Source organism: Thermobia domestica, chromosome 5 (assembly GCF_964235325.1).
Source record: "Thermobia domestica chromosome 5, izTheDome1.hap1.1, whole genome shotgun sequence".
Lineage (NCBI taxonomy): Eukaryota > Metazoa > Arthropoda > Insecta > Zygentoma > Lepismatidae > Thermobia > Thermobia domestica.
This window is the reverse complement of record NC_137458.1, coordinates 227,956,182-227,982,207: the sequence shown is the minus strand read 5'-3', so window position 1 is coordinate 227,982,207 and position 26,026 is coordinate 227,956,182. Positions and strand designations below refer to the sequence as shown.

The 26,026-nt window shown below is 35.0% G+C and overlaps 1 protein-coding gene and 1 pseudogene across 1 annotated transcript; one reads left to right on the top strand and one right to left on the bottom strand.

The window, feature by feature from the left end:
• Positions 1 to 1,058: 1,058 nt before the first annotated feature.
• LOC145686436 (SET domain-containing protein SmydA-8-like) lies at positions 1,059 to 25,825 on the bottom strand. Its single transcript, XM_081759735.1, has 4 exons — positions 25,520 to 25,825; positions 17,382 to 17,554; positions 10,560 to 11,737; positions 1,059 to 1,416 (listed from the first exon to the last, which is right to left on the bottom strand). Exons 1-4 carry the CDS (start codon positions 25,541 to 25,543, stop codon positions 1,178 to 1,180), a joined length of 1,614 nt encoding a protein of 537 aa, XP_081615861.1. The 5' UTR covers positions 25,544 to 25,825; the 3' UTR covers positions 1,059 to 1,177.
• On the top strand, positions 22,179 to 23,198 carry LOC145684781 (proteasome subunit beta type-1 pseudogene; annotated as a pseudogene).
• Positions 25,826 to 26,026: the final 201 nt, after the last annotated feature.

Below are 26,026 nucleotides of genomic sequence, written 5' to 3'. Positions count from 1 at the left end.
TCCCCTAAGTTCTACCGTCAAAGTGATTCGATAAAAACCACAAGTGTGAACCTCATCTATGTTGAAAATTTGATTGAGATCGATCGGCTGGATCAAGAGTGATGAAGTCACAATGACAGTCACTTATATTTTTTAGTTTTTTACATATATCTCCCTCCTTTTCCCCTACGTTGCACCATTAAAGTAAAATTATAAAAATCGCTCCAGGCCTGAACTTCATCTATGTTGAACATTTGATCAAGATCGGTCGGGTGTTTCAAAATTATTAAGTTTTATTTTATATATATATATATATATATATATATATATATATATATATATATATATGGAATGAGGTGCGGTGTGGTGTGGAGATTTGAGTTTGTGCTACTGTGTGTGTATGATCAGGGTACAGTCTGTGAGAATAGTGTACTCTTTGGAACAACATGAGTTTATCGTTAAAAGTTTTGGAGAACGAAATCTGTTGTTGCTATGCAAAGGACATTCAGAAACAAATTTGTGTCACGTTCTGCTCCAGATAGGAACATAATGCGGTCACTGGTGAATAAACTGGAAGAAACAAGATCGCTTCTGAGTGAGACAGGAGAGCATTGTACCCCGCAGGCGGCTGTTGTGGAAGATGTCAGTTATCGACTCCTTAGGTCGCCCAAGAAATCTCTTCGTCATTTGCGGAAAGAAACCGGCTATAACTATTCAAAATGTGATTTATTGGTGTTACCACTAACACTTAATTTGTATTCTCACTAACACTTAATTTGTATTCTGCAATTTCGCTTCAAAAATCCAAAACTTCATTCCAATTGTAAGGTACAGTGTCGAAAATTTACTGTTTTTCTTGAGGCGAGATCGATATTATCTCGGATGAATTTAAACCAGTAGACCCTAAACATAGTTCCATAAATCTCCCATCCAAGACCCAATGAAATCCGTGAGTTTTAAAAGAATCACCATGTACTACGATCCACTAGTCGACTTTGGACGACCATCATTCGAACATAACCTGCAATCACAACGGGTTTACGTACATTAACTGCCTGACAAATGAAACTGATAAAAAATACTAAGTAAGAATTCTTTATTAGAAAATATGTTTACACAATTAAGTTTACAATTTACTAGGGAAAAATAAAATGTGTTAGTTTATAATAGAAAATATAAAGACTTGCTTAAATTTTATTTATTGGGGTAGTTGTTGAATTGACTGTTCCAGTTGAACAAGTGACTGTGCTGCCACCTGTCCAATCATGCCCTCTGGAGATTCAGGATCTTCCAGCTGAAGAATCGCAGCTGATTCTCTTAAGTAACTGGCTGCCTCTTCAAATCTTTTACGCATCTCCTTCTCGTCTATTTCACCATATTGACACAAATTTCTTCCATACATTAGAACGGGTGCATGCATTTCATACAAAGTCATACCTGAAATGAGACATTAAGACGAATCAATATTAAAACTAATATTTAACAATTATAATAATTTACAGTGGTGTGAGGCAAAGACAGTCTAGTTCTTGTTACTGAAGAGCTTGTGGCTTCGTTATTCTTCCTCTGAGAGTTAATATTTCAATAAACCTTTATTTGTCTTTAGAGAGAATAAAAAAACTAAACGACGTCTCCGAAAACATGTAGCTTAAAATCTATAGTGTTTAAAATTTTATTGAATGATTCACGTATATATAACATGCATTTCAAGATTTCTTCTTTGCTACATTGAGTCCACAGAGTATGAACAAACCTAACACGAAACCGGTTAAACTGAAAACTTCATTCTATCTCATTTTAATCCTTATTTAAAGTATGAGAGTATGGTAGTATTTCATTTTGTTAAACAATTAAAAGCACAAGGACTTATCATAGTAAAGTACACAATAAAAATGGTTGTGTTAATTCAACATAATGGCTCTGTGTTATCCTAGCTCGGTTAAATTTTGTCTCATCCCTGTGCAACTTCACTCTATTGTGTTTTGGAATAAATTGCTAAAATACAAGTGGTTATATCAACTACCTGACATTGTGACTGGTAGCATAAATACATTTTAGTAACACATCATTTGTATTATTTTCTGTACAGTTGCCAAAAACTACGCTAACGAATACATTTTCTTTCGTAATAAACGGACATAACTATTATGAAAAATAATGACATGTGCAATACATAATTATAGGCCTAAGTAGTTACGAGGAACGAAATATAGTCGGCGAGGAAGAGAAATATAATGGATTTTAATGCTGCAATTTGGCAACCACGCTTCCTGAATGAAAGAAGATTACCAGTCTCGATAATTAGCAATATAATCAAATACGGTGTCAAATGTTTTTGACTTGGTCTCATTTTGAAGAGTCTCTATCGGTGGAAATACACGTAAGAACATCGAAAACACATAGCTACATTGTGCAGCATCCAAGCGACGACCGGCATCAAACGAGTGCAATTGCAAAACAATCGATCTCATACTCCACGGTGGTATATCGACTGCGGGAGGTGCATGAGGATAGTCTCTCTGTTCATGGTCTTAGGTTTTATTTCGTTGACACTCCCATAGTGGCAGCATCATTTGTAGTGATGTTAAGAACATCAGGACTGGACCGAGGAGGATTGGGGTCGTGTTTTCGTCTTCGGTGAAAGCAGATTGAGTCTGACTAGTGATTCTAGAAGTACATTCATCTGGCGAGAGGTGGAAACACGCAATGAGCCCTAAAACATTGTCTTATATGATCATTTTGGTGGTCTGGTATTCTTCTGTGGGAAGACATGATATTGCATCAGCATACCAACTTTCGAAAGTTTGAACGCGATATACTCAACGGTTAACTTTATTGTGATATTGTACTTCTCCACGCACGTCTTTTAAGAGGTGTAGTCCGCCCCGACTTGGTGGAACTCTTGAGACAAGAGGATATTCGGTGAATGGACTGATCTCTCTGTTCCTCCGACTTGAATTACATGGAGTACGTTTGGCTGCTATGAGGAACCAAGGACCACTCAGTAGCTGTCGACAGCACTGGTGACGGAATGGAACTCCATCCACAATCTACTACCATTTTGTAAGCAGCATGGGAGTATGTTGCAGAGCATTGATCTACGACTGCAGTGATCACATACCCTTTTAAGGGCCATTTCACTCCTTTGTAATGTCAGGTGGGAAGGGAGCATCATGAGTAGCATTGCTTTTGCCTCTATATAAAAGTGCTGTTTTTTTTTATCTTATCATTTGTTTCAGTCTGTTGCTTCTCATATCATACTGCAACACCACTTGCTGTATATCGTTTAAGTTTCACCAATTTGTGCCACTTGGGAGTGACAGCATGCGAAACTTACTTTCGTCCCCAAGTTTTGCACACCGATATATTATTTTATATAAGATAATATGTAACTCAAAAGAAGATAAAAGGGCCACGATGACTCAGCGGCAGAACGTTCACTTCTGGTGCATGGGGTCTCTGGTTCTATCCCAGCTCACTCAAGTGAACTTTGTGGTGGACAAACACTGTGTACGTGGATTTTCTCGGGATTCTCCTGTTTTCTCTCACTTTCTTCATTCCACCATTTCATTCATTTCTCATCATCATCGTCTACTTTAGCCTAACCGGCATAACTGTGGGACATAAAACTTAAAGATTTCTTTTGAAAATAAGATAAAACAAGAAATTAGTAGAAAATAAATCATTATATGTTACTGTGTGTGTTATTATACATTCGTGTGTGTTTGATTCATTTGTATTACTAAAAATTATATAAGAAGTTTAATGAGTTTTAGACGTTCAATAAATGAATGAAAAGGCCAATTAATTACAGTGAAAGTACAAGCGTTCCTTACGAAAAACTGAATATGATAATAACGTCAATTTCAATTTCTTTCTGAATTCGCAGATATGACCACTATTGAAAGTGAAAAGAACACCTCATGTTGATATTTAATCGTAATTGAAAGACATGGCTAAAAATAAACATAATCAACATTCAGAATGGATATTTCCCAAAAAGGTTGTCAGTTGTATAGTTATACAGTATTACCCGCGTTGACAGGTCCGTATTTACGCACGAGCCACAGGGACCCAGGCCCAGAGTGACAAATTTCCAGGGGTGGCTTATAAAAATGATCGAAATTGAAGCATGGTATGCGGAAACACAGAGACTACCTACGAAAGAAAATATTAAGGAAAGTCTATTCTGAAAACAATGTTGGTACCACAGTGTGAACGAGTTTTCTCGTTGCGACACTATTGGCGCTAGAATGAGCTGTTATTGCTTATTTTGTGTCCAGTGTGGTCCATATATTTGATGCTGTACATCACAATCTTAGCTGGTAGCTCAATGTAAACGGACGCAGCTATATCGAATACGCACAAATAAGAGAAGAGCGACGCAAAATTTTCTTGAGTTAAGGTATGTAAAATATCTAAATTTGGGAGTACGTGTTGATACCATAAGTTCCATTTAAACGCTAGACTTAAAACTTTTCAGCGTCATACAAAATAGAAGGGAAAAATAACTTATGCACTCATTGCATTCATTTCTGTATACTGCTAACGCTATTAGAAAAATGTGTGATCTTTAAAGGATTTTATTTTATAACGGACCTAAGCAGTATTTCTTTCAGAAAAAAAAAATATTCCGAGGGGCCCACTTAGTACTCGCAGGGGCACATGTTGTTACAGGGCACTATCCAATTTATTATTATATTATAGACCTATTATTTTGGTCTCATCCGGGAGGGCACTCTCAGAGCTCCAAGGGGCGGTACCCCCCAAAAACATGCCTGGGAGAAACACTGGACATAAAGTTCATGCCTGTAATCTAAATAAGTCATATTATTGTGAAACGTAGTTTTACGTGTATGTAAATCTTAAATATCGTTTTAATTTCCTTCTTGCTGTTTGACTTACAAAATTTGCAAGACTTCACATCTAAATCAATAAATAGCAATTTATGCACTACTAATTATATTATAGCCTTCTTCATTAGATTTCTTCATTCTTACTGTGGTTTCTGAACTATTTGAAACAATATAATATTTGGAGCATGTTAATAGGATTAATAAATAATTGTTTTAATCCATTTATACTACTTTTCCCTTCAATGTTGTCCATGTTCAGATATTTTTGCATGAACTACAATCATATCCCCATGGTACAGTCACGCAATATTTTTGATGATGCATACATGAATTCCATGGTATATAATAACAATATAATTACTCTAGTGTCATGATTTGTTTAGGACCATTAGTAGTGCCTGGTAATGCCAAATCTCGCAAGTGAAGTTGTAATAATTGTCCAATATAAGACTTTTAACTTCACAGTTATAGTTTATCAACTTATATTCTGGCCCCTCTTGCAATAGACCGTGAGTTTTCGACATTCGCTTACTATCATTTCTCACACTCTTTTCTCCTTGTTGTGGAGTAGGTTTATGCTTAAATGAAGAGCTGTAAAGGTTTTACATATGCCTCTAATAGTATGTTCCTACTTTCTCAAGGCATAATAATGTTTTTGTTGGTGACTCCTAGACATAATACTAAATAAAATGAAATGAAATGAAATCTTTGAGTTTTACGTCCCACGGGTATGCCGATTAGGCTAAAGGAGACGGTGATGATGAGATATGAATGAAATGGTGGAATGAAGAAAGTGGGAGGAAACGAGAGAACCCCGAGAAAACCCACAAGCACGTTGTTTGTCCATCACAAAGTCCACACGGCAGTCGTACGAGTACCAAAGCTTATTTGAATAAAATAGAATCCGATATTAGTGTCTTTATATTGTCAATATATGACTCGTGTGTTCGAGCATTTATAATAAAGCAAACCTTCAACATTTCAAAGACATAAGAATTTGGTTGATAATAGAGTCGAATAGTCCTAAACAGCAGAAAAAAGTGTCAATGGTTTGTTCACCATCTTTATTTTGTTCAATTGTAAGTTTCTTAGTTTACACCATAATTCGCAAGATTTATCCCATCTCTCATTCTTCATGTGAGAAATTAAGTCGTTACTTCACTTGTTAGTCTTCCTAAGACAAGACTAAAAGCCAGGCCCGTGCTTGCCCACCGGGACACCGGGACGTGTCCCGGTGCGCCCTCCGAAATATCACACTATAAATAATGGTACAAGTTTTTAGTAATAAATTCTTACAGTTTTATTGGTAAAGAACCCGCGAAAGGTGCAGTGCGCTCTTTACATTAGGCGCCCTTCCGAGACCACATCAAATATGAACGATTTTATTTACTCTTCTGTATAGCACAGTTCTGTACAATAAATACACACAGTTACTGTTGGCGAAGAACAAGTGAAAGATACAGTGCGCCCTTTACATAAGGCGCCCTATGAAACATCACATTATAGATAAATGGTTTTAGTTATCCTGTATACCAGCTTTGTTTAATAAATTCAAATACCGACTGGTAGTACAGAACCTGTGAAGAATACAAGGCGCCCTTTACATAGGATGCCCTGCGAAATATCACATTATTATTTTTATTTTATTCTTCTGTATTTCAGTTTTGTATTATGAATTCATACAGTTGCTATTGGCAGAGAACAGGTAAAGAGTATAATCACTTACAAAAATATTATAAAGTTATATAGCTATAAAACGAAACGATGTGATACATCAAGAATAGTTCAGATAGTCAAACCTACGATGCATTTATGTAATACTATACTGACACTAGTCTCTAATTTACGATTTTTACGGCATCAAAGCTATCAGTCTTAATATGCATCCATATATGCGAGCATATTGATTGTTCCTGTGTGTTTTAAAGCAGTGTTCGGATAATCAGTACCTGTTGTATTTCTGAAATATAGCTGTATTGATTTCAGTAAAATGTGGTCTTCCTGTCATCACGGCACGGCGCGTCCTCAGGTTGTGGATCGAGGAGAAGGCCTCTGGGATATAGAGGTTAGATGCGAATATACTGAATAAGCAATCGCGGACAGACTAGGGGTGATAATCCAGCTTGAGAATTTGGTGTGAGGTTAACAACCTCATTCTGTAAAAAAAAAAAAAAAAAAAAAAAAAAAAAAGGATTGTTCAGATAAGTTCGCAGAATCCTAGGATCAGAACTGATAACTTGGCACGAATTCCGCAAAGTAAAATCGGCATAAGATTTGGAACATGAAATGCAAGAAGTCTCTATATGTCAAGAGCGTTAAAATTTGTAAAAAATGAGTTTAGAAATAGAGGTTGGACCTAGTGGGATATCAGAAAGTTAGATGAGAAGGAAATGTAGGAGTCAAATCGAGAAATTTTATGTTCTTTTACGGGGAACAAATTAAAAATTACCAACTAGAAACAGGGCTTTACGTTCACAAACGAATACGTAATATCAGCAATTACATAGGTTGAATTTGTTAATGATTATATATATAGATATATTTTCTTTTAATTCTCTTAAGGGTCGGTGGTGTAATATTATTTTAAATGCACATGCCCCAACAGAAAATTAGGATGGCGATTTAAAAAATACAGTTTTTACGAAAGAATAGAACGGGTATTTGATCATCTCCTGCAATACCATATGAAAATTCTGTTAGGCGGTTTCAATGCCAAAGTAGGACGAGAGGGTATTTTCAAACCGATTATAGGGAATAAATGTTTCCATAAGGAAGGTTGTGACAATGGCGTTAGACTCGTGTACTGTGCAATATCCAGAAACCTTATCGTGAAGATTACAAAATTCCAACATCGCGACATTCATAAATATACTTGGACTTCATCAGATGAAAAAACACATATTCAAACTGATCACGTTCTAGTAGACAGAAGAAAAGAGTCTTGCACAAATGATATTCGGTCGTTCAAAGGAGGTGATTGTGATACTTATTACCACATGGTAGCAGCGATAATAAGAGATAGACTGTCGTTGAATGAAGGAAATATTCAATATCTGAAAACGGAGCGGTTTAATTTAAAGAAATTAGAGGAGAGTCAGGTGAGAGGGAGCCAGATTGAAATGTCGAATAGATTCTCTGTTTTAGACGGTTCGGAGTGCACTAGTGTTCACGATACTTGGTTGAAATTAGAGATAACATTAAAATTTCAGCAAAAGAAATATTGGAGCACACATAAATACGTAGCATGCATTCATGGTTCAACCAGGAATGTACTAAAGTAGCAGAGAAGAGAAAACAGTAGAAACTGCGTTGGCTACAAAATCCGAACGAAATAATTACATAAAATTTCATTATCATCCGGCACTGACTTCTAAAACTTCTAAAACTTTTAGAACAAAGAAATGCAACTTTTGAAAGTTAAAATTAATTAACTTGAAGATAATAGTGAAAACAAAAACATTCGGGACATGTATAAATGCATCAACAAACTTAAGAAAGGTTATCTACTTCGTGCACATATATTAAAGAAACCTAAAGGAACAGTTCTCACTAATACAAATAGCATCTTAAATAGATGGAAAGATTTCTTTGACGATTTGCTTAACACAGCCAAAAACTAATGCGTGGGGAGAAAGTGAAATGCATGCAGCATAACCGTATATTCCAGAACCTACCTACACAGAAATTGAAATGGCTATTTAAAAAAATAAACACACATTTCCGGGTGTAGACGAAATTCTGGTTGACTTAATTTTAGCTGGAGGGGGAAAATTGTAGAGCAAGATACACAAACTCATTATCTGGAACAAGGAGGAATTACCACAAGATTGAAGAGAATCAATCATTGTTCCAGTTCAGAAGAAAAGCAACAAAACAGATTTAATAGTTATCGAGAGATTTCTCTTCTGTCAACATCCAATAAATCCTCTTAAACATTGTGTTAGCAAGATTGACTCCATACGCAGATGAATATATTGGAGATTATCAAAACGGGTTTAGGTAAAATCGATCAAATATCGACCAGATATTTACCATTCGACTAATACTTGAAAAATGAGAGAATACAACATCCTGGCACATCAATCATTGACTTTAGACTCTGGTAGGAGGGAAACATTGTACAAAATGCTTACAGAATTTGCAATACCGAAAAAGGTAGATTAATTAAGATATGTTTAAATGAATCCCAAAGTAAGGTTCGAGTAGAGAAATTCTTGTTCACGAGCTTTCACGTTGAGAGTGACCTGAAACAAGGAGATGCGTTGTCGTCCTTATTATTTGACTTTCTTCTGGAGAACAGAGACAGCAATCAGGTCCTAGAGCTGAATTGTATTTGAGAGGTTATGGCGTATGCTGATCATGTAAATTTAATAAGTAATGATAGAATAATAAAAAGTAAATGCAGAGAACACTGAATAAATGGAAGTTTGTCGGGATCGTAATACTGCATTTTATTGATGCGTTAAAATACCAAATAATATTTTCTTTCGGCAAAGTGAATACTTTCAAATATCTAGGATCATTATTAACAGACCAAAACCATAATCACAAAAAAAAAAAAAAAAAAAATTGATGTCAACTGAAAACAGGGATTCCGTGCTATTATTCAGTTAAAAATCTTCTATTGTCGCTAATTCTGTTGAGGAATTTGTAGCTCAAAATATAAAACGATAATCATGCCTGTTGTGTTGTATGGTTGCGAAACATGGCCACTGACTCTGAGGGAAAATCGCAGACTGAAAGTATTTGAAAACAAGATTCTTAAACCAATATTTGAACTCCAAAAGGAACGGGAATGGGAAAAGGCGGAAACTTCATAAGGAGGAACTGCATAATTTTATACCGTTTACCAAACATTGTGAGGGCCATCAAGCCTAGAACGCTCAAATGGCCATTTTATGTAGCCAGAATGGAAGAAATTAGAAACGCTTTCGAAGTTGTAACTGGAATTCCAAATAGGAAAATGACCGTTAGGAAGACCAAGGCGCAGATGGGAGGACAGTATTAAAATGGCTCTCGCAGAGATTGAAATATAAAATAGAAACTGAGTTAAGTTTTCTAAGGACATAAATCAATGGAGAGCTTTTGTAAACGCGGCAATGAGCCTCTTGCGTCCATAGGCGCGCTATATGAAGTTGTTGATACATTTAGCTTCTTTTTATTTGACAGAAATGTTATTACAGGAACTAAAAAGTTTTTCTGTAGTAAAGAGGATTTCGATTCGAGGTTAGCTATTTACGTTAATACTAAAACAAATTTGGTGGTGATTTTGATATAAAATGGCACCCATACTTTCTTTCAAAGTCTCTCTCTCTCTCTCTCTCTCTCTATATATATATATATATATATATATATATATATATATATATATATATATATATATATATATATATATATATATATATATATATATATTTTCCCTATATTCCCGTTTGTATAGGCGCCCTTTTAGTAGACTTGTCCACCGCCCTCATTAGTATCCCAGCACGGCCCTGCTAAAAGCCTACCACATTTTCAAATATAATCCCACCTTAACCCATTTCTAAAGCAAAATGTCATTATATTGTACTGTGTCTATATAAAGTACTGAAACATTGAATTGTGTTTCAAGGGACTATAGATCACAAATTACATTCAAATCGATAACATATGGAATGAATAATGTTTAACTTAGAACCCCAATTTCCTACAGTTTTACAGATGCATTTAAACAAATATACTTACCTCTCAATCTGCTGTATCCAGGTTCAACAACATTTGCCACTCGCATCAGATCCTTACAGAGTTCAATTTTTCGTTCAAGCAACACATCTGGCAGCTCATCCAGCAGATATCCAGGTACCCGACCATATAACTGAGACAAGGAATGTCTGATGGCAGTACGATATGCGTGCAGTGGATGAAGAAAGCTTTTGTATTTTTTCATCAACTGTTCAAGGGCTCCAACATCACTGGGATCAGTAGAATCAATTTCTTCCTGAATAACTGAGTAGACTTTCCGAACAGCATCTCCACTCGTAGAGAACTCACAGTGGGTACATTTCCACCTCGCAGATGGATCTAATGGGTCAGTAGAGAGTACAAATCCTGGATCACATTTAGTGCATTTTAGAGTGCTTAGGTGTGAACCGAGTTCTGTTGGATCCTTGCATCGTTCACAGGTACAATCAAAATACTTGCTAAGTTTTAGGTGTTCACGACGAATAAGCGTAGGAGACAATGTATGAGTGTAGGTTGTTGTAATTTCTTGTCCCTTTGCAATCTGAACTGTAGGACGAACTATGATTCTATAGTCTTTGTAAATCGAATGAATTGTGTTAGAAATGCAACTATGAGATGAAAGTCCGGTTTGTGGATACAGGCCTCGAATGCTTGTTCCACGTCCTCTAGCTTCGAACGCATTAACGTCAAGAAATCCGCAAACAGAATGAATTAGTTCATCATCAAATCTGTCCCCTAGTTTACATACTTGACGGAGAAAATTCACAACGTTCACTTGATTAGCTTCCCAAGCCGGAGTATTCCTTCGTATGTCATTGTGGTGTTCCATGTGTTTCACTTCAGCCTCCCAGCGGTCAGGATCGCGTTCTTTAGCCAAAAGCACTCTAAGTGGTGTTATACATTCATACAGATGACTGTTTGCCGTAAAATCATCATCAGTTGCCTGAAATTTAACACCTGCCTTCTGGAAAATTTCACACTCATTGTCCTTGTGGTGCGGCTCGTTTTCACATTCTTCTCCACAAACTGGCCATCCACAGCGTGAACACATATATGATCCATCAACAGCTACGTAGCAACCTAAACATACAGGTGGGGTGTCCTGTTTGGGTCCCACAGCTACAGGCATTTCATCAATGATAGTTTCACCTGGCTCCAATGTTCGTGTAGCAACAAGATATCTGAAATTAAAGAGAAAAATCATGAATTGGTATTTCTATCTTAATGAATAACATCATTAATAGACATTTTATTTGTTATAGCATTCCAGAGATCTTCTTTAACGACTGTTTCATATCTTATGCCAATTGGAAACCTGAAGTCGACTTCCACAATAAGACATGTAGAATTTTAATGAAATATTCGAGAAAACAAAAATGTATAGTGGGGCCAACATTTGTGAAACCACGGGGAATTTATAATTTATAGTCACATATTACAGTTTTACCCTTATCACTATAAATAAAAGAAACTATTGTCTTGTTAGTTTTCTTTGTAACTGTTTATTCAATGCAATTCAAAGAACTGTTGAAGTTATGAAAATTCATAACTCACAGTCAGCTACACTAGCGCCAATATATTTATGAGCGGGTTTGAAATATCCCATTGAATCGCTGAGTGGAAAAATAGTGCAAGTCCAATAGAACCTTCTGAGATATTTCAATAAACAAATATGTAAGGATGTATTATACTATTACTCATGACGTTAATTTTTAATGTCACTCATCTTTTCTGAAAACATGTGTACCTTCTGGGGAGGATGAGGGGGACATGTCTCCTCCAATCTTGGAACTAGGGGAAACTGTCTCCTCCTCAATAATCCGATTTGAAATGTGTTTTTTGGGAAAAATGTGATGATTTGCGTCCGATTGCCACAAAGGAAAGTGAGATGAAATTGATGTTCCCCAAGAATAAGCCTCAAATCTGCCCGCCTCCCAATATTGAAGATAACTCTGCTCCCTGATACTCTACAGGATTGTTTTTCAACTTTACAAATATTTTGAGCATCGATTAACAAAAAAAGAAAAAGATAATGGTCTTACTTGTCCCTCCCCCCTATTGCTGAAGACAGATTTGCGCCGCTGGTACCAACAAATAGGAACACCACCCGTCCCCTCTTGCTATAGAGTGTGTGTTTTCGACATAATGACAGAAAAAAATTAAATAAATAAGAAAAGACAAACATTGCCCGAAGGATGAAATACGTATATGTTTTCTAATACCACGTATTTACAAGAAAAATGAAATTCTGTAACTGACATTGTAAACACAAGATAACTCGACATTTCCCAAGAGTTTTACTAAATAATAATATTATTTGTGTTCTGGGCACGTTTCTTAATGTGGAGAAATTTATACTGTTGTGTCAGAAATTAATTAAACTTATACTCATTTACAATTGTGTCGAGTTTATTGTTGCAGCGATGGAACGAGCAACAAACTTCTATCGCTGTAACCTGGAAGATGTTAAAAGCCAGACGTGGGGGCCTGGAAACCATGACCATGTGACCATGCAACTTCGTCATATACACGGGTGTCAGAGTTTTGGAGGGACCATAGTTGAAATCGGCACAATCGAACTTTACACCATAATGAAGTTTTTCAGAATGTTAAATTGAATGAAATTTAGGGTACAAAGCATGCTATCTTGTCTTTCACAACCTCCTCTACATAGCATGCATTCACAACCTCCTCTTGTCTTTCACAACCTCTGCATAGCAAGCTTTGTACCCTCAATTTCATTCAATTTAACATTCTGAAAAACTTCATTATGGTGTAAAGTTCGATTGTGCCGATTTCAACTATGGTCCCTCCAAAACTCTGACACCCGTGTATATGACGAAGTTTCAGACCTCCTCTACTACTGTTTTTTTTTTGGGGGGGAGAGGGGTTGATGAATTTAGGAGGAATGCACCGAAGTACTTGTGGTGAGGATTGGACATCACTAATTTTAACAAGCATGATTTTCTCTCTTTTTTATTTAATCTATAATTTTATGTCTTCTCCGAGCATATATAGGCCCTAAGGGTAATTTGGGCTGATTTAGAATTTTCCTTAATGAACTGTTCACATACGCCGTGATTATGTTCTCGTCTTTGAAATAGAAGATCCGGATTCAATTTCTAGTAACAGTGATGCCACGTTAAAGTGAAAGTCCGCACCTTAATGTGACCAGTCGTGCAAGATGACAGGCTTCGAGTAACTTACAGATTAAATATATTATGATTTAAAAAATAATATGATATCAGAAATCTCACATGTGAGCTCAAACCGGAGTAATACAGTAAAAATATTTTTACTCCATGGTAATAGACATAATTAACTCAGTGCTGAGGAACTTATATCATTTCGATTGCTTCCGGGTTTTTTCAATTCATTGAGTCAGTGGGTCATAAGTACAGCCCGGATTTATATGCAAGATGCGTGTTTCTAGTAACATGCAAAAACGTATTGAAAGTACTTTTTTTTTTTCGACAGACTTGTAAGAATTCGTTTGAGACGCATATGATAGCGCATATAAGTGCATATTTTGATTGAATTTCGATGTGTGTACATATTTCGTAAACTTTGCAGGATACTGCATATTTCCGAATTTTATTGCTGCATACTAGCATACTTCAGAGTATATCACAAGAAAGTAGGTTATATTTAAAGTGAACTGAATTACATTGTATATGCAGATGTAGATTAAAAAAAAAAATAAGAAGAAGAAGAAGAAAAATAAGGCGTTGAGTTTGTTACGATTGCAACAGAGGTTATTAAGGTAAGATATTTTTGTAAGAAATTTAAATTGTATTTTCTTAGCGTATACTTCAGTGCATATGTTAAATTTGTAATGTATATTTTTGATATTTTTTGTGCATATGTCCATGCGTATCTCGGGGTTTGTTTGTACATAGAAATCAGGGCTCTAGTCGTAAGCCATGATTTATTCGGTTTTATATTTATTATTTTATATTTAAGCCATAATTTATTCGGACTTGACTATTTATTATTATTATTTCAATCTTTCATTTCTTCCCATGTTAATTTCAAGTAATCAGTTACGATTATCTGTATTAAATTTTAATTTTAATCCGTTATTTATTTAATGGATTTCCACAACTATGGTACAGGTACGATGTATCAATATGAATCACATAATGTGTTGAATCTGGAAATATTTTCTCACTCATTGCCACTAAAACAAAGCAGTTTCTCTTATCGTACATGTACGTACTGTATATATTCATAAGCAAGTGACGACGTAATGTCGTGTAAGCCTGTCCTTCAGAGAAAGGGGATGGCTCCGAGTATATTTTCAACTTCCTCCCCCTCCACGTCTTCCCGTGACGTCACTCTGACGCTACTAATAGCAATCAGCTACTAGACTAGGTCGGAATAAGAATAACCTGCTTTCCCATTGCCAGTCGGACTGGCATACTTTTCCCGTTACCGTCAATTGTGCAAATTTATTGATAAGTCCATCCCTTAGCTGAGTGAAACGAAGCTCTTTATGCGCTTAGTTTTGTCCTTTGATTAGTACTTATACATGAAGAATCGAAACACTCACTATATGTACAAATACTGTATATTACAGTAACAATAAACATTTTGATTAGTGATAAAATATTAGAATAATTATTCGTTATTCGAATACAGTATTTATTCGAACAATTATCAGAATAACGAATATTCGAAAAATCTAGTATTCGATTTTAATAGGGGTTCGATTTCCGGCGGGAGGTTATGTGGTTAGGATTCCACGTTGATCAGTAGCTCCATATCTCATGTAGCCTCGCTGTTAAACGGTACGTTAAATTCAAAATCAACTCAACTCGATTTTAACAGCACTACATCGATCATAATATTTATAAAGTAAGACATGTTTTGTGCTGTATGAGAAATAATGGCCCAAAACATCTCTCCGTTTCATTAGCATTGAAATCTATATTGCATATGAGTGAATTGGGGAATTGCCAAGGCATGTTATTAAAATATATCGGGACAAGACACGAAATATTGAGACTTTCCTCCGAAAATGCTCAAATAAATTTTGATAGATTAACCCTTTAATTGACAAGCATGGAGAAATTCCCGTTAAAATATTTCGGTTTTGTTTTTATGCTTGAAATACGTCCATGATTTCATAATGTTTAAAGTCTGTGTTTTGGATACAAAATATAGGATGTTTCTTCCTAGGAATATTGCCGTAAAATGAGTTGCTAGTGAGCAACATTGCTCATAACATGGTCAATTATAATTAGGATTTTTTTCTTAGTTTCCTTGAAATATCTTCGTACAAACCAAGAAACAACAAATAAACTTTCGCAGCACACGGAAAATAAAGCTTTTGTAGTACTGAAATATTGGTTGTCCTCTGTTGACAAAGATTAAAGTTATCTATCTAAACAAGTGATCCGCAAATCATATGTATGAATGTTGTATGAAAGCAATAACACCAATTAAATGATTATTGACATTATCATTCGTGCGTATAACGCAATAGAAAGCTATGTTGATTGTATAGCAAGACCAAATAAAGGGTTAATACATAGCTTACTATGCAAACTCCGCGATTTGCTTAGAACTTCGAAAGTAGTAGAAGCACAGAAATCAGGTAAAATTTATTGAATTCCAGAGTGAATTAACAGGTTCTTTTATTTATTTATTTTTTGTTTTATATTATTTTTTTGTAGTTCCATTGTTTTGTACGTTTATCATTGGTTGTCCTGATAGAAAACAATCGTCATTCAAGAAGAACAGATATTTTTCTTTATAAGTGCGATGGGGAACACGGCGGCTAAATGTTAAAGTGCTTAGCCCTGGTGAGAAGGGTCCCTGGTTCGATGCCCGCTCAAGTAAGTTTCTGGTGGACATCATCGTGTCCGTGGGTTTTCTCGGGGTACTCCCGTTTCCTCCCACTCTCATTCCATCAATTCTTCCATCATCATTCGCTTGCTTTAATCATCGTCTCCCTTACTCTACAGGGCATAACCCTGGGACGTTAGACTGAAATATTTCATTTTCATTCCATTTCTTTATGACTACGAGTATAAATAAATCAAACGATATTTTACGCACCAACTGTAAGTCAATTGACATATTCTTTTACATACAAAAATCAGAGTTCTATGAAATCGATTGACGCATTTTGTTATACATAAAATCGTTGTATTATGACATTACTTTAATTGGTGTTATTATAATGATAAATAATACTCTAACGCACACGATTGCTTATATCTGTTCAAAAGTTATTGTCCTTTAGATTGTTTATATGAGTAAAATTTCTTTCCCAGAGAAAATAACAATATTTCTTATTAATTAGTACACGAAGAAAATTTTGACTGTGTGTAAGGTAGCAGGCCCGTATCCACGGGTGGTCTAGGGGGGCCGGACCCCCCTAAATTTTCACTGCCCCCTTAAAATTTTCACAATAGGTTTGAAAATGAACTATAATATGGTGATGAGCTATAAAATGGTTGGATCGCCCCCCCTAACTTCTACCACACCCCTACAGTTTTGAGCAGCTACCAGCCTGTAAGGTAGTGTTGCATTAATTACCTGAACAACATTTTCCTTCGAAAGTTTACAGTTTTATTTCCATTGAGGTATCATACTGTGGTTTCGTTTGTTACATCTATGAAATTCTATAGAGAAAATCATAAGGCCTTATTTTTTTTCTTTTTTAATTTAACGTAAGTTTCCGCTAAAAGCAGGTTCCGTTACAGACATATTTTACTGTATCAGGTTAAACTGTCAAATATTGCTAGTTATTCCTTGCTCACGTCTTAAAGTACTGTAGATTATCTTTGATTGAAGTAACTCTATGTCTCGACTTACCTTCCCAATTTATCGTTGCGTGCCACTTTATAAGCCTTGCATTTTTCTTTGTGACTAGCCCAGTGTTCTTCTTGATGGTTTTCCGAACAGTACGTTGCTTGTTGACAAGCGTCACATTGTTTAGTGGCGGCTTGACTGCACACTGCGCACTTTGCGTTACCCTTAATGTCCACCTGCAACAAGAGAGAATAAATGCACCGTTCAAGGAACATATAATGAAAAGTAACTTCAAAGATAAATTTATAATTTTGGAACGAAACATATGAGGCGTTTCAAGTAGCGAAAGCAAACTCAAAAAAGGATTTTTTTAACGAGTATTAAACTTTCTTCGTAAAGGATAATTCAACAAAACGTTCCTCTTTCAATTAGTTATATTATTATTATTATTATTATTATTATTATTATTATTATTATTATTATTATTATTATTATTATTATTATTATTATTATTATTACTACTTTAAATAAAAACAATTGATTGATGTTTGGTTTTCCCTTACTAACCGAAATGATTCATATTCACCCCAGATAAAAATGAAATCCTTTAGTTTTACGTCCCTCGGTTATGCCCTGTACGCTAAGGATATGGATGATTAATAAAAGTGAAAGGTTGAAAGTGAAAGTTGGTGAAATGAGAATGTAAAAGGAAACGGGAGGAAAAGGAATTCTTAGAAAAACCTCGGGCACAGTGTTGTTTATAACAAACACGGACTAGGATCAAACCAGAGACCACTCCACGAAAGGTGAATGTTCTACCTCTGATCTGAGCCTTCGTGCACCCAGTAATTATGTGTAAAAATGGAAGAAATATTCCATAGCTATAAGCGAATATTCTTAGAATTATATTCACCATTTTCATCGTTCGCCATATTCCAAGAATACTCCTAAAGAATATAAGAAGAATGTTAATATTCGTTATAATGATGTAAATTCACCACATAGATGTTTTTAAAATGTATGTTAAATACTTCAGTACATTGCTTTAGTCAACGAAATAGAAAATCAAATAGAATTAGAAGTTTAATGTCCAAATGCTAAATCTTTATTTTTATTTGGAAACAAGGTCAGTAGTTAAAAAACCTAATATGAGTTACTGTGTCGCGTGATATATAGGGGAGGGGAAAGTCCCGATATGTTCAGTAAAACTGTTTACTTCACGGAACTATTGAATGAAACCGTTTTTATGTGTATGACAGTCACTAAGAGAAATTTGGAGACTTTTACCACTGCATCATCTTTAAATATCCCTATGATCGATTGAGAGAATCACGCTATGTCATGACACGCGATTCACTTGTTGCCAGCTGCGTGTGCCAACTAATAAATGATATCACTCCCAAGTCAGAATTGAACTCGATATATTAGAGCTGTTTATTTGACATATTAAGCCTTAAAATATATAACAGTTATCATCACAACACTGAGCAAGATCTACTCTAACACACATCAAAGAGAAGAACCATGACTAAATATTGCCAATGCTTAATTATTTTTAAAATTAAGTTACATCAAGAAACGCTACGCTACATGTACTGTTACAAATTGTGGAGTGTGTGCTACGTTATTTGCAGCAACTGTGGTGAATAAGTTTTAGATTAAGGCATATTCTAGCTGGAACACTTCCAGCAAACTATCAACGCTATATTTTATTCAATTCAACAAGTCATGAATTAAATTTATTTTAAGTTTAATTAGAGGTATATAAATAACGCAGTGTTCAGAAGGGCCACAAGTAAAATGTCATTGGCCAAAAAAAAAGAAAAAGAAAAAAAGAAAAGAAAAGAAAAAATCAAAATACTGACATTAGCTGAACGGGTTAAACCCAAAAAGTTATAAAAGAAAAATGAACATGAAAGCTTGCCTGAGTTCTGTAATTATTTAATAAAAGCAGCACGTACTTTTCTTAAAAACACCTAATAAAATGCTTTGTTTCTGTAACAAATAAAAGGTAATTTACCTCTTTTCGGCTTTAACGCATATAAAAGTTGATTTTTAAGCTATATTTTATCCTTCACGACTGAATCTACACCGGGTTGAAATAAATTATTGGAATGGAATATTGCCTCTGCTAGACCATCCTTATTACACATTTCATACTGGTTAAGCACCATTCTTAGCGTCATCCTATTCCAGCACTTCCTTTCCTTTCTGGTTAGCATTTAGCGGTTATTTACTTTCTTCATTTCTTTCTGCTGCATTTGCTTATTTTTCATTCATTCCTTTGACATTATTATTTTCCGGAATCCATAACAGAAAAAAATATATGTGATTTAATACACATTTGCTTCTTGTCCTCAGTACGACACTTAAACTTAATTTGCACAACTTCGAAAATAGAATGCGTGTCTTTAGGAGAATATTTCCTCACTTCTTCAGGTTAACTTCACATATTGAATACAAGAAAAACAATTGTTAGTTGTTTGATTTAAAGTTTAACGACTTCTTTCAAGGACCAAGCTCATAGGAGACTTGGATCTACTGTACAGCTTAAGATGAAATCCAAACCACATGACCTCCCGCCGGGGATCGAACCCGTATCTCCCGTGGCGAAGTTGTCTTCGCTAACCATAGACCCATGAAAGAGCTCTGGAAAGAAGTTGTTTTATTGCATGATACGAAGAGGACAAAACCTTGTTCACCTTATTTTGGGAAATGAAAACAGGATGCTGAATCCACTTTTTCCTACTTAATTTCTTTTTATCATTTCTGTAATTTCGTTTTGGTGCATTGCCAACATTGATGTTCTCTCCTGTCAGTTTTTTTCTTCTTTAAGTTTTTCTGACATTTTAAGACAACTGCCAAATCATGTGAAGATTCCTATATGTCATAATCAATCAATTTTTTAGAGTTCTGATAACAAATATTTTTATTTTTCATTTGCCTACTGTACGTTCAAGTAGATTTTATCTTAATCACTTTTAAGAACATCTAGAATGATAAAGCAACCTTAACTAATTATTATCATAAATTTTAAGTATTATCTCTAGCAAACTCTATTTTAAACATTAATTTAATTTTTCTTCTCTTCAGAGCTTTTCGTTCTGGTAGTCTGATGATCAGTGCTTCTCAAACTTTCTAGTAGTGCTACACATCTAGTTCAGAGGGCATCCATTGTATTAGTCTTAAGTAAAGATAATAACGTATTTTTCTGTGACATCTTTGGAAAGTTGAAGATCTGGGAAAATATTGTAACTGAATGAGTTTTTAGATTGCACCCTTAAACAATACCAAGGCTATGAAGGAGGAGCTACTATTAAGATGATCTCAAAACCATGACCAGGATTGAATCTGGTACAGTTAGGGGTGCACAGACCACCATGCAAGATCAATCCTCACGGTAGGCCTATAGGTCATTCCCCACCATATTATCTAGCCTTGATAAGAGCTGGATTAGGACATGTCAACTGCCCCGGCTTAAGTGTTTCGTATGGGGTATTGTGTTGTAGAAGCAGTAACGTTGGTATTACGAAAGACTGATGGAAAATAGTAGGAAACGTTTCAAATAATAATATAAGTATGAAAAAGAACTAAACAAATTAGTTGGACGGAACGTACGAGACTAATGAGAAGGTATTGAAGAAAATTGGAGATAGAAAAACGATACTGAATATAATTGGAAAGGGGGTTCAACTAATCTGAAAATTGTACAACTATTGTGGTATAAGTTTCTTTGCTTTTACACTTAAAAAAATAACGAGATTCGAAAAACAATTTCTTTTGTGATATTTCCAAATTCCATATGAACAGCATTAATAAACGAAAGATAATACAACAAAGTTTTCAAAAGGCGTGAAATTAAATCAAATCTCTATTCTTATTACAAAACAAACACTTTATCCAGTTCCTTTCCAGATGGTAAGTTGTCATGTTGGGTAGAAACAGCTATGCGCTCTATTAGAAAACAAATTAATTAGAATATTATTTAAGAAGTAAGGATATGAAAAGTATGATAGAAGATAAGAACGGAAGATGGAGAAGAAGACTTTGATTAATTATATTGAAGAGGTAAAGTCTTCCTCAAAACTATTAATTTGTAAATTAAATATTAGTGAAAAGAACTGAGACCAATGGCTACACTTCATGAAAGAATTGTATTAATGATTTTGATGAGAAGATGAGCTGAAAAACAGGAATATCTATATATTATTTGTTTTATAATTTGTTTTTCCAACTGATCACAGAAAATTATTTTGCAAGTTTACTGATACAATAATATGACTGTCTAAATATTAACAGAGAAGAATAAATTCTATCATATATACAACACAGAAGTGCATTAGTATATTTTTTCAATAAAGGAGTATTTTGACAAAATTTTAAATCACACAAAAATAATGTTTTCAAGAAAATATCTTCTTTCGCTATTTCTTGCACATTATTTTACATAGATTTTGTCCGAAATATTGATTTTGATGAGATATATCAAAATGGGATGTGAGAAAGTTGGATAAAATATTCCTGTATACCGTATTTCTTTCAGTACTTTCAAGTGTGTTCGAGGTGGTGGCACCGATTTCTGTGTAACTTTTTAAAGGGAGGGAATTCAGATTTGTCAAATATCATCAATGAGGTTTTAAATACAAATACTGTATGTGGGCCCAACCAAATTCCATGGGACCCCTGGGCATTCATAGTTCGAGGATACCAGAAGCTGTATGAAATGCAACTAATGATCTCACAGGAAATACAAGTATGAGTAATTTCATCTCATATAACGTTATTGTAGTAAAAATGCTAATTCAAATAAAAGCTACCTGTATGTAGTGATAGAAATTGTTATCATTGTTGTGTTGACAATAAAAGTTGAGAAAATTACTTCTTTTGTCCAGCATCTAAGATACAAAATTGAAAGTTGTCCTTATTTTGGTTACTCAAAATTCTAAATGTCAACGTTTCAAGCTTACGAATTCAATGGAGGCACCGTTGTCGCAATCGCTGGAAAAGATTTTGCAGCTATAGCATCAGACACTCGCTTGAGATCCCAAAACTTACTGTTAAGCAGACGTCAACCAAAATTATTCAAATTAAGCCAAACTAATGTTTTAGGTTCCTGTGGCTGTTGGTCTGATGTGAACACGTTAAGTAAAACTTTAAAGTCACAAATGGATTTATACTCTCTTATACATCGTGGCAACTTATCATCATCTGCAACAGCTCAACTTCTGTCCACATTGTTGTATGCCCGACGAAAGTTCCCTTATGGCACTTCAAATGTCTTAGCAGGATTGGACAATAGTGGGAAAGGATGTGTGTATGAATTTGACGCAGTGGGTCATTATGAGCAAACACCTTATGTTGCTGCCGGCAATGCAAGAATGTATTTGTATCCTATGTTAGATAATCAGGTTGGTGGGAAGAATATAAAGAATAAACAATACCAGATGCCTACTAAGGAAAAGGCAGTATCAGTATTGAAAGATGCTTTTACAATTGCCAGCGAAAGAAATACTGCCACTGGTGATAATTGCGTAATTTACCTGATCACCAAGAAAGGAATTGAAGAGCAGCACCTGAAGCTGCGAGCGGATTAAAAACGGAATGTACGACAGGCGTTATCTCAACATACATAGAATGATATCTAGAGAAGCAGAAGTACTTAAGTACTCACTATAACAATTCATAGCTGGTGTTAACTTACTGTATTGTGTTCAAATTTTGCAAAATTTTAGTATTATGCAATTTTAGATACCGTACATCCATTTAAAAGAAGAAATATGTTGTAATTTGTGTTACTTTTTTGTTAAGTTCTCATTAGTAGTTCTGTATTTTACAGTATATTAAATGCTATTCTAGTAAGAAAGGAATTTAAGGATGTTTTCAGTACACACATTACGAACTTTTATGACTTGCCTAAGTAGATAACTTAGATTATAGAAGTTCACGTTAAAAGTTTTGAAAATAAACATAATTCAAAACTACAATTAATACGGGAGCCGTTTTTTCAACTTCCGCTAAGCAGTGTTCGTAGATTTCCTTAAGAAAAAAAATTCCCTCGAATAACACAAAATTTTCCCTTTTCTTCTCAAATTGTCCCTAGTTTGTTGAATGTCCAATTCCTATGACAGAAGTTATGCGAGAAGATTGATTTAGCTATATTAACCACACTTGTTTTATTCATTTGCTTTTTGCTCCTTTTTCTACGTTTCCTTCACTTTTTTAAACAAAAAATACACAAAAATACACCCAACCAACAATCGATGCAAATCATACTACTTTGAACATACACTCAAACTATTGCTATTGTACTGGTTCATTTCTGAAGAACATAGAAAAATTTTAAGCATTCATATTGGTTAATCACTCACCGCGAAAATTTCCCTGGATTGTCACTTTTTATCGAAAAATTCCCTTTTTCCTTTTCGCTAAATTTACTTATGAAATTTCCCTAGATTCGAGAAATTTCCCTCAAACTACGAACACTGCTGCTAAGTTACTAGGGGAGAACCACGTGACATGACGAAACGGGAACAAAATAAAGCTGTTCATTGGAAGTTGTCCACTTTCCACATTGATAGATAAACTCTGCTGCACGCTTACCAATAATACGATACATTATCATGATATACGATAATTTAAGCTTTAATGCAATATACGATAATATAAGCTTTAATGCAATATACGATAATGTCTTTGCGATAATATACGATAATTTTATAAGGTCTTTTTTTTCTACAGTTTTTGAACGTGCAAATAAATTGTAGATGTGTTTTAAATAATTATAAAACACACCTACCCACACACTGAGGCTTTTAACAATTTAAGAATTTGCAAAAGGCAGCCCTGTATCCATTCTTCAAATTCAATAATAAAGGTAACCAAGAAAGTTCTGTCGCTTTTTCACCCACCACCTTCGAACATGGATATGTCACCTAAGACGTACCTGGAAGATCAAAAATTGGAGACACAGAACAGTTGACAAAATACAAAAGGAAACATATTCCCCATTTAAATTAATTGGCTGGGATCCGAACTATACGAGTTGCCGACGGAAATTAAACCTGGGCCTCCGTTGCCGTAGTCGAGTACGCTAAACATATAGCCGAGATTGAGTTATATTAGACGGAACTAGCCTGCTGGCCAAGCCAGCTGGGGATCCTGCCCCCAAATCCCTACATTTCCTTGGCATACGGCCTTGCATCTCTTATCTATCAGTCTTTGCAACAAGAGTGAATTTCGTTCATTTGCTATTTATATTTCCTGAATTTAGCTGGCTTGTGGCTTCACCCCTGGACCCCTGCGTTTACTTGTCCTATGGCTTCGCACCTCTTAAACCTACAATTCTGTCAAATTTCATGTTTCTTTTACTATTTTAACTACCTAAAAGATAAAATTTTGTAACCCAAGGAAATGCCTATTTAAATAACATGGGAGATTCCTACTTCCCGCGTTTAGACCCCTTAAAAATTAAAAAAATATTCACTTCAGGCAATTTTCGTGTGGGTTAGTCCCGAAAAGCTACAATTATACCAAATTTCAGCTTTCCACGTCAACCAGAAGAACTCGTTTATTTTATGTCAGTGAGTGAGTTCATGTAGTTTTATAGATAGGTAGGATAGGATAGGGATTCTTGAACATAACCGTATTTCTTTAAAAATCAGTTTATTTCAAAATTTGAGATTCCGTTACGCTTTTTAGTATTTTAATTTTTTTTCATATTATAGTTTTAATTATTAAAGCTTTATAATAAGGGACACAGTGTCTCAGTGGTAGAGCGCTCATCTCTGGAACCTGGAGTCCCTGGTTCAATTCCAGGGTCGCGCCAAGTGAGCTTTGTGATGAACAAACATCATGTGTATGGGTGTTCTCTGGGTTCTCTTGTTTTCTCCCAAGTTTTTCATTCCATTATTACCATTACTGTCTCCCGTATCCTCGGTGCATAATCATGGGACGTGAAACTAGAAAATTCATTTCGTTTTAATTTCAAAAATTTTGTATAGTAAGCACAACTCCAAAATTTAAAACACTCGAGGAGACTTGTTACTTAGTAGAAAGAAGAAGAAGAAGAGGAAGAATTGCTTACCCTCAATTGATGCACAACTACAATTTGTCTGAAACGATTCAATAAATTACAACTTTGACAGAAATAGACAAAAATCGAGGGAAAAAAATAAAAATAAGTAAGTGCAACTAATACATACCAAATCTGGCAAATGAGGCTTCATTGTAGCACCCTTTTAATGTAACGTGTGTTCGCGTCCTCTTCAAGCCGTGTATTCGACTCTTCAGGCCTTGATATGTAAAGTTCGGCACTGGATTAATCTTTGAATCGGAGGCGTTGGCTAAGGAGCTTTTTATAAATGGCCACAAAAGAACGAGAACATTCAAAACGACAATCGGCCAAGAATCGAAAGTACTTGTACACTCTAGAAAGTTTTATTTTTGCTTCGTTTGGTATGTCAAGATACAACCTTCAACCGAGAGATAGCATCCAAACCAACCGAGGCGCGTGTGCAAAGCAACGCCGCTATTTTTAAGTTGGAAGTGAGCCTGCTTACAGGGGATGTTATGTTTTTTTTTATTTCATCTACATTTTAAGACAATACAGAAATGCCTACGGTAAGGAATGCTTTTTACATATTTCAATTCAACTACGTATGGTATATTTGAATTTTTAACTACAAAAAGAACTGACCATAATCATGACC

Excerpts from the sequence above, each read along its gene's own strand:
- LOC145686436 (XM_081759735.1), bottom strand. The coding sequence starts at position 25,543 with ATGAAGCCTCATTTGCCAGATTTG. Across the intron at positions 17,555-25,519 it reads AGCCTCATTTGCCAGATTTG|GTGGACATTAAGGGTAACGC; the intron begins GTATGTATTAGT and ends CTCTTGTTGCAG. Across the intron at positions 1,417-10,559 it reads TGGATACAGCAGATTGAGAG|GTATGACTTTGTATGAAATG; the intron begins GTAAGTATATTT and ends GTCTCATTTCAG.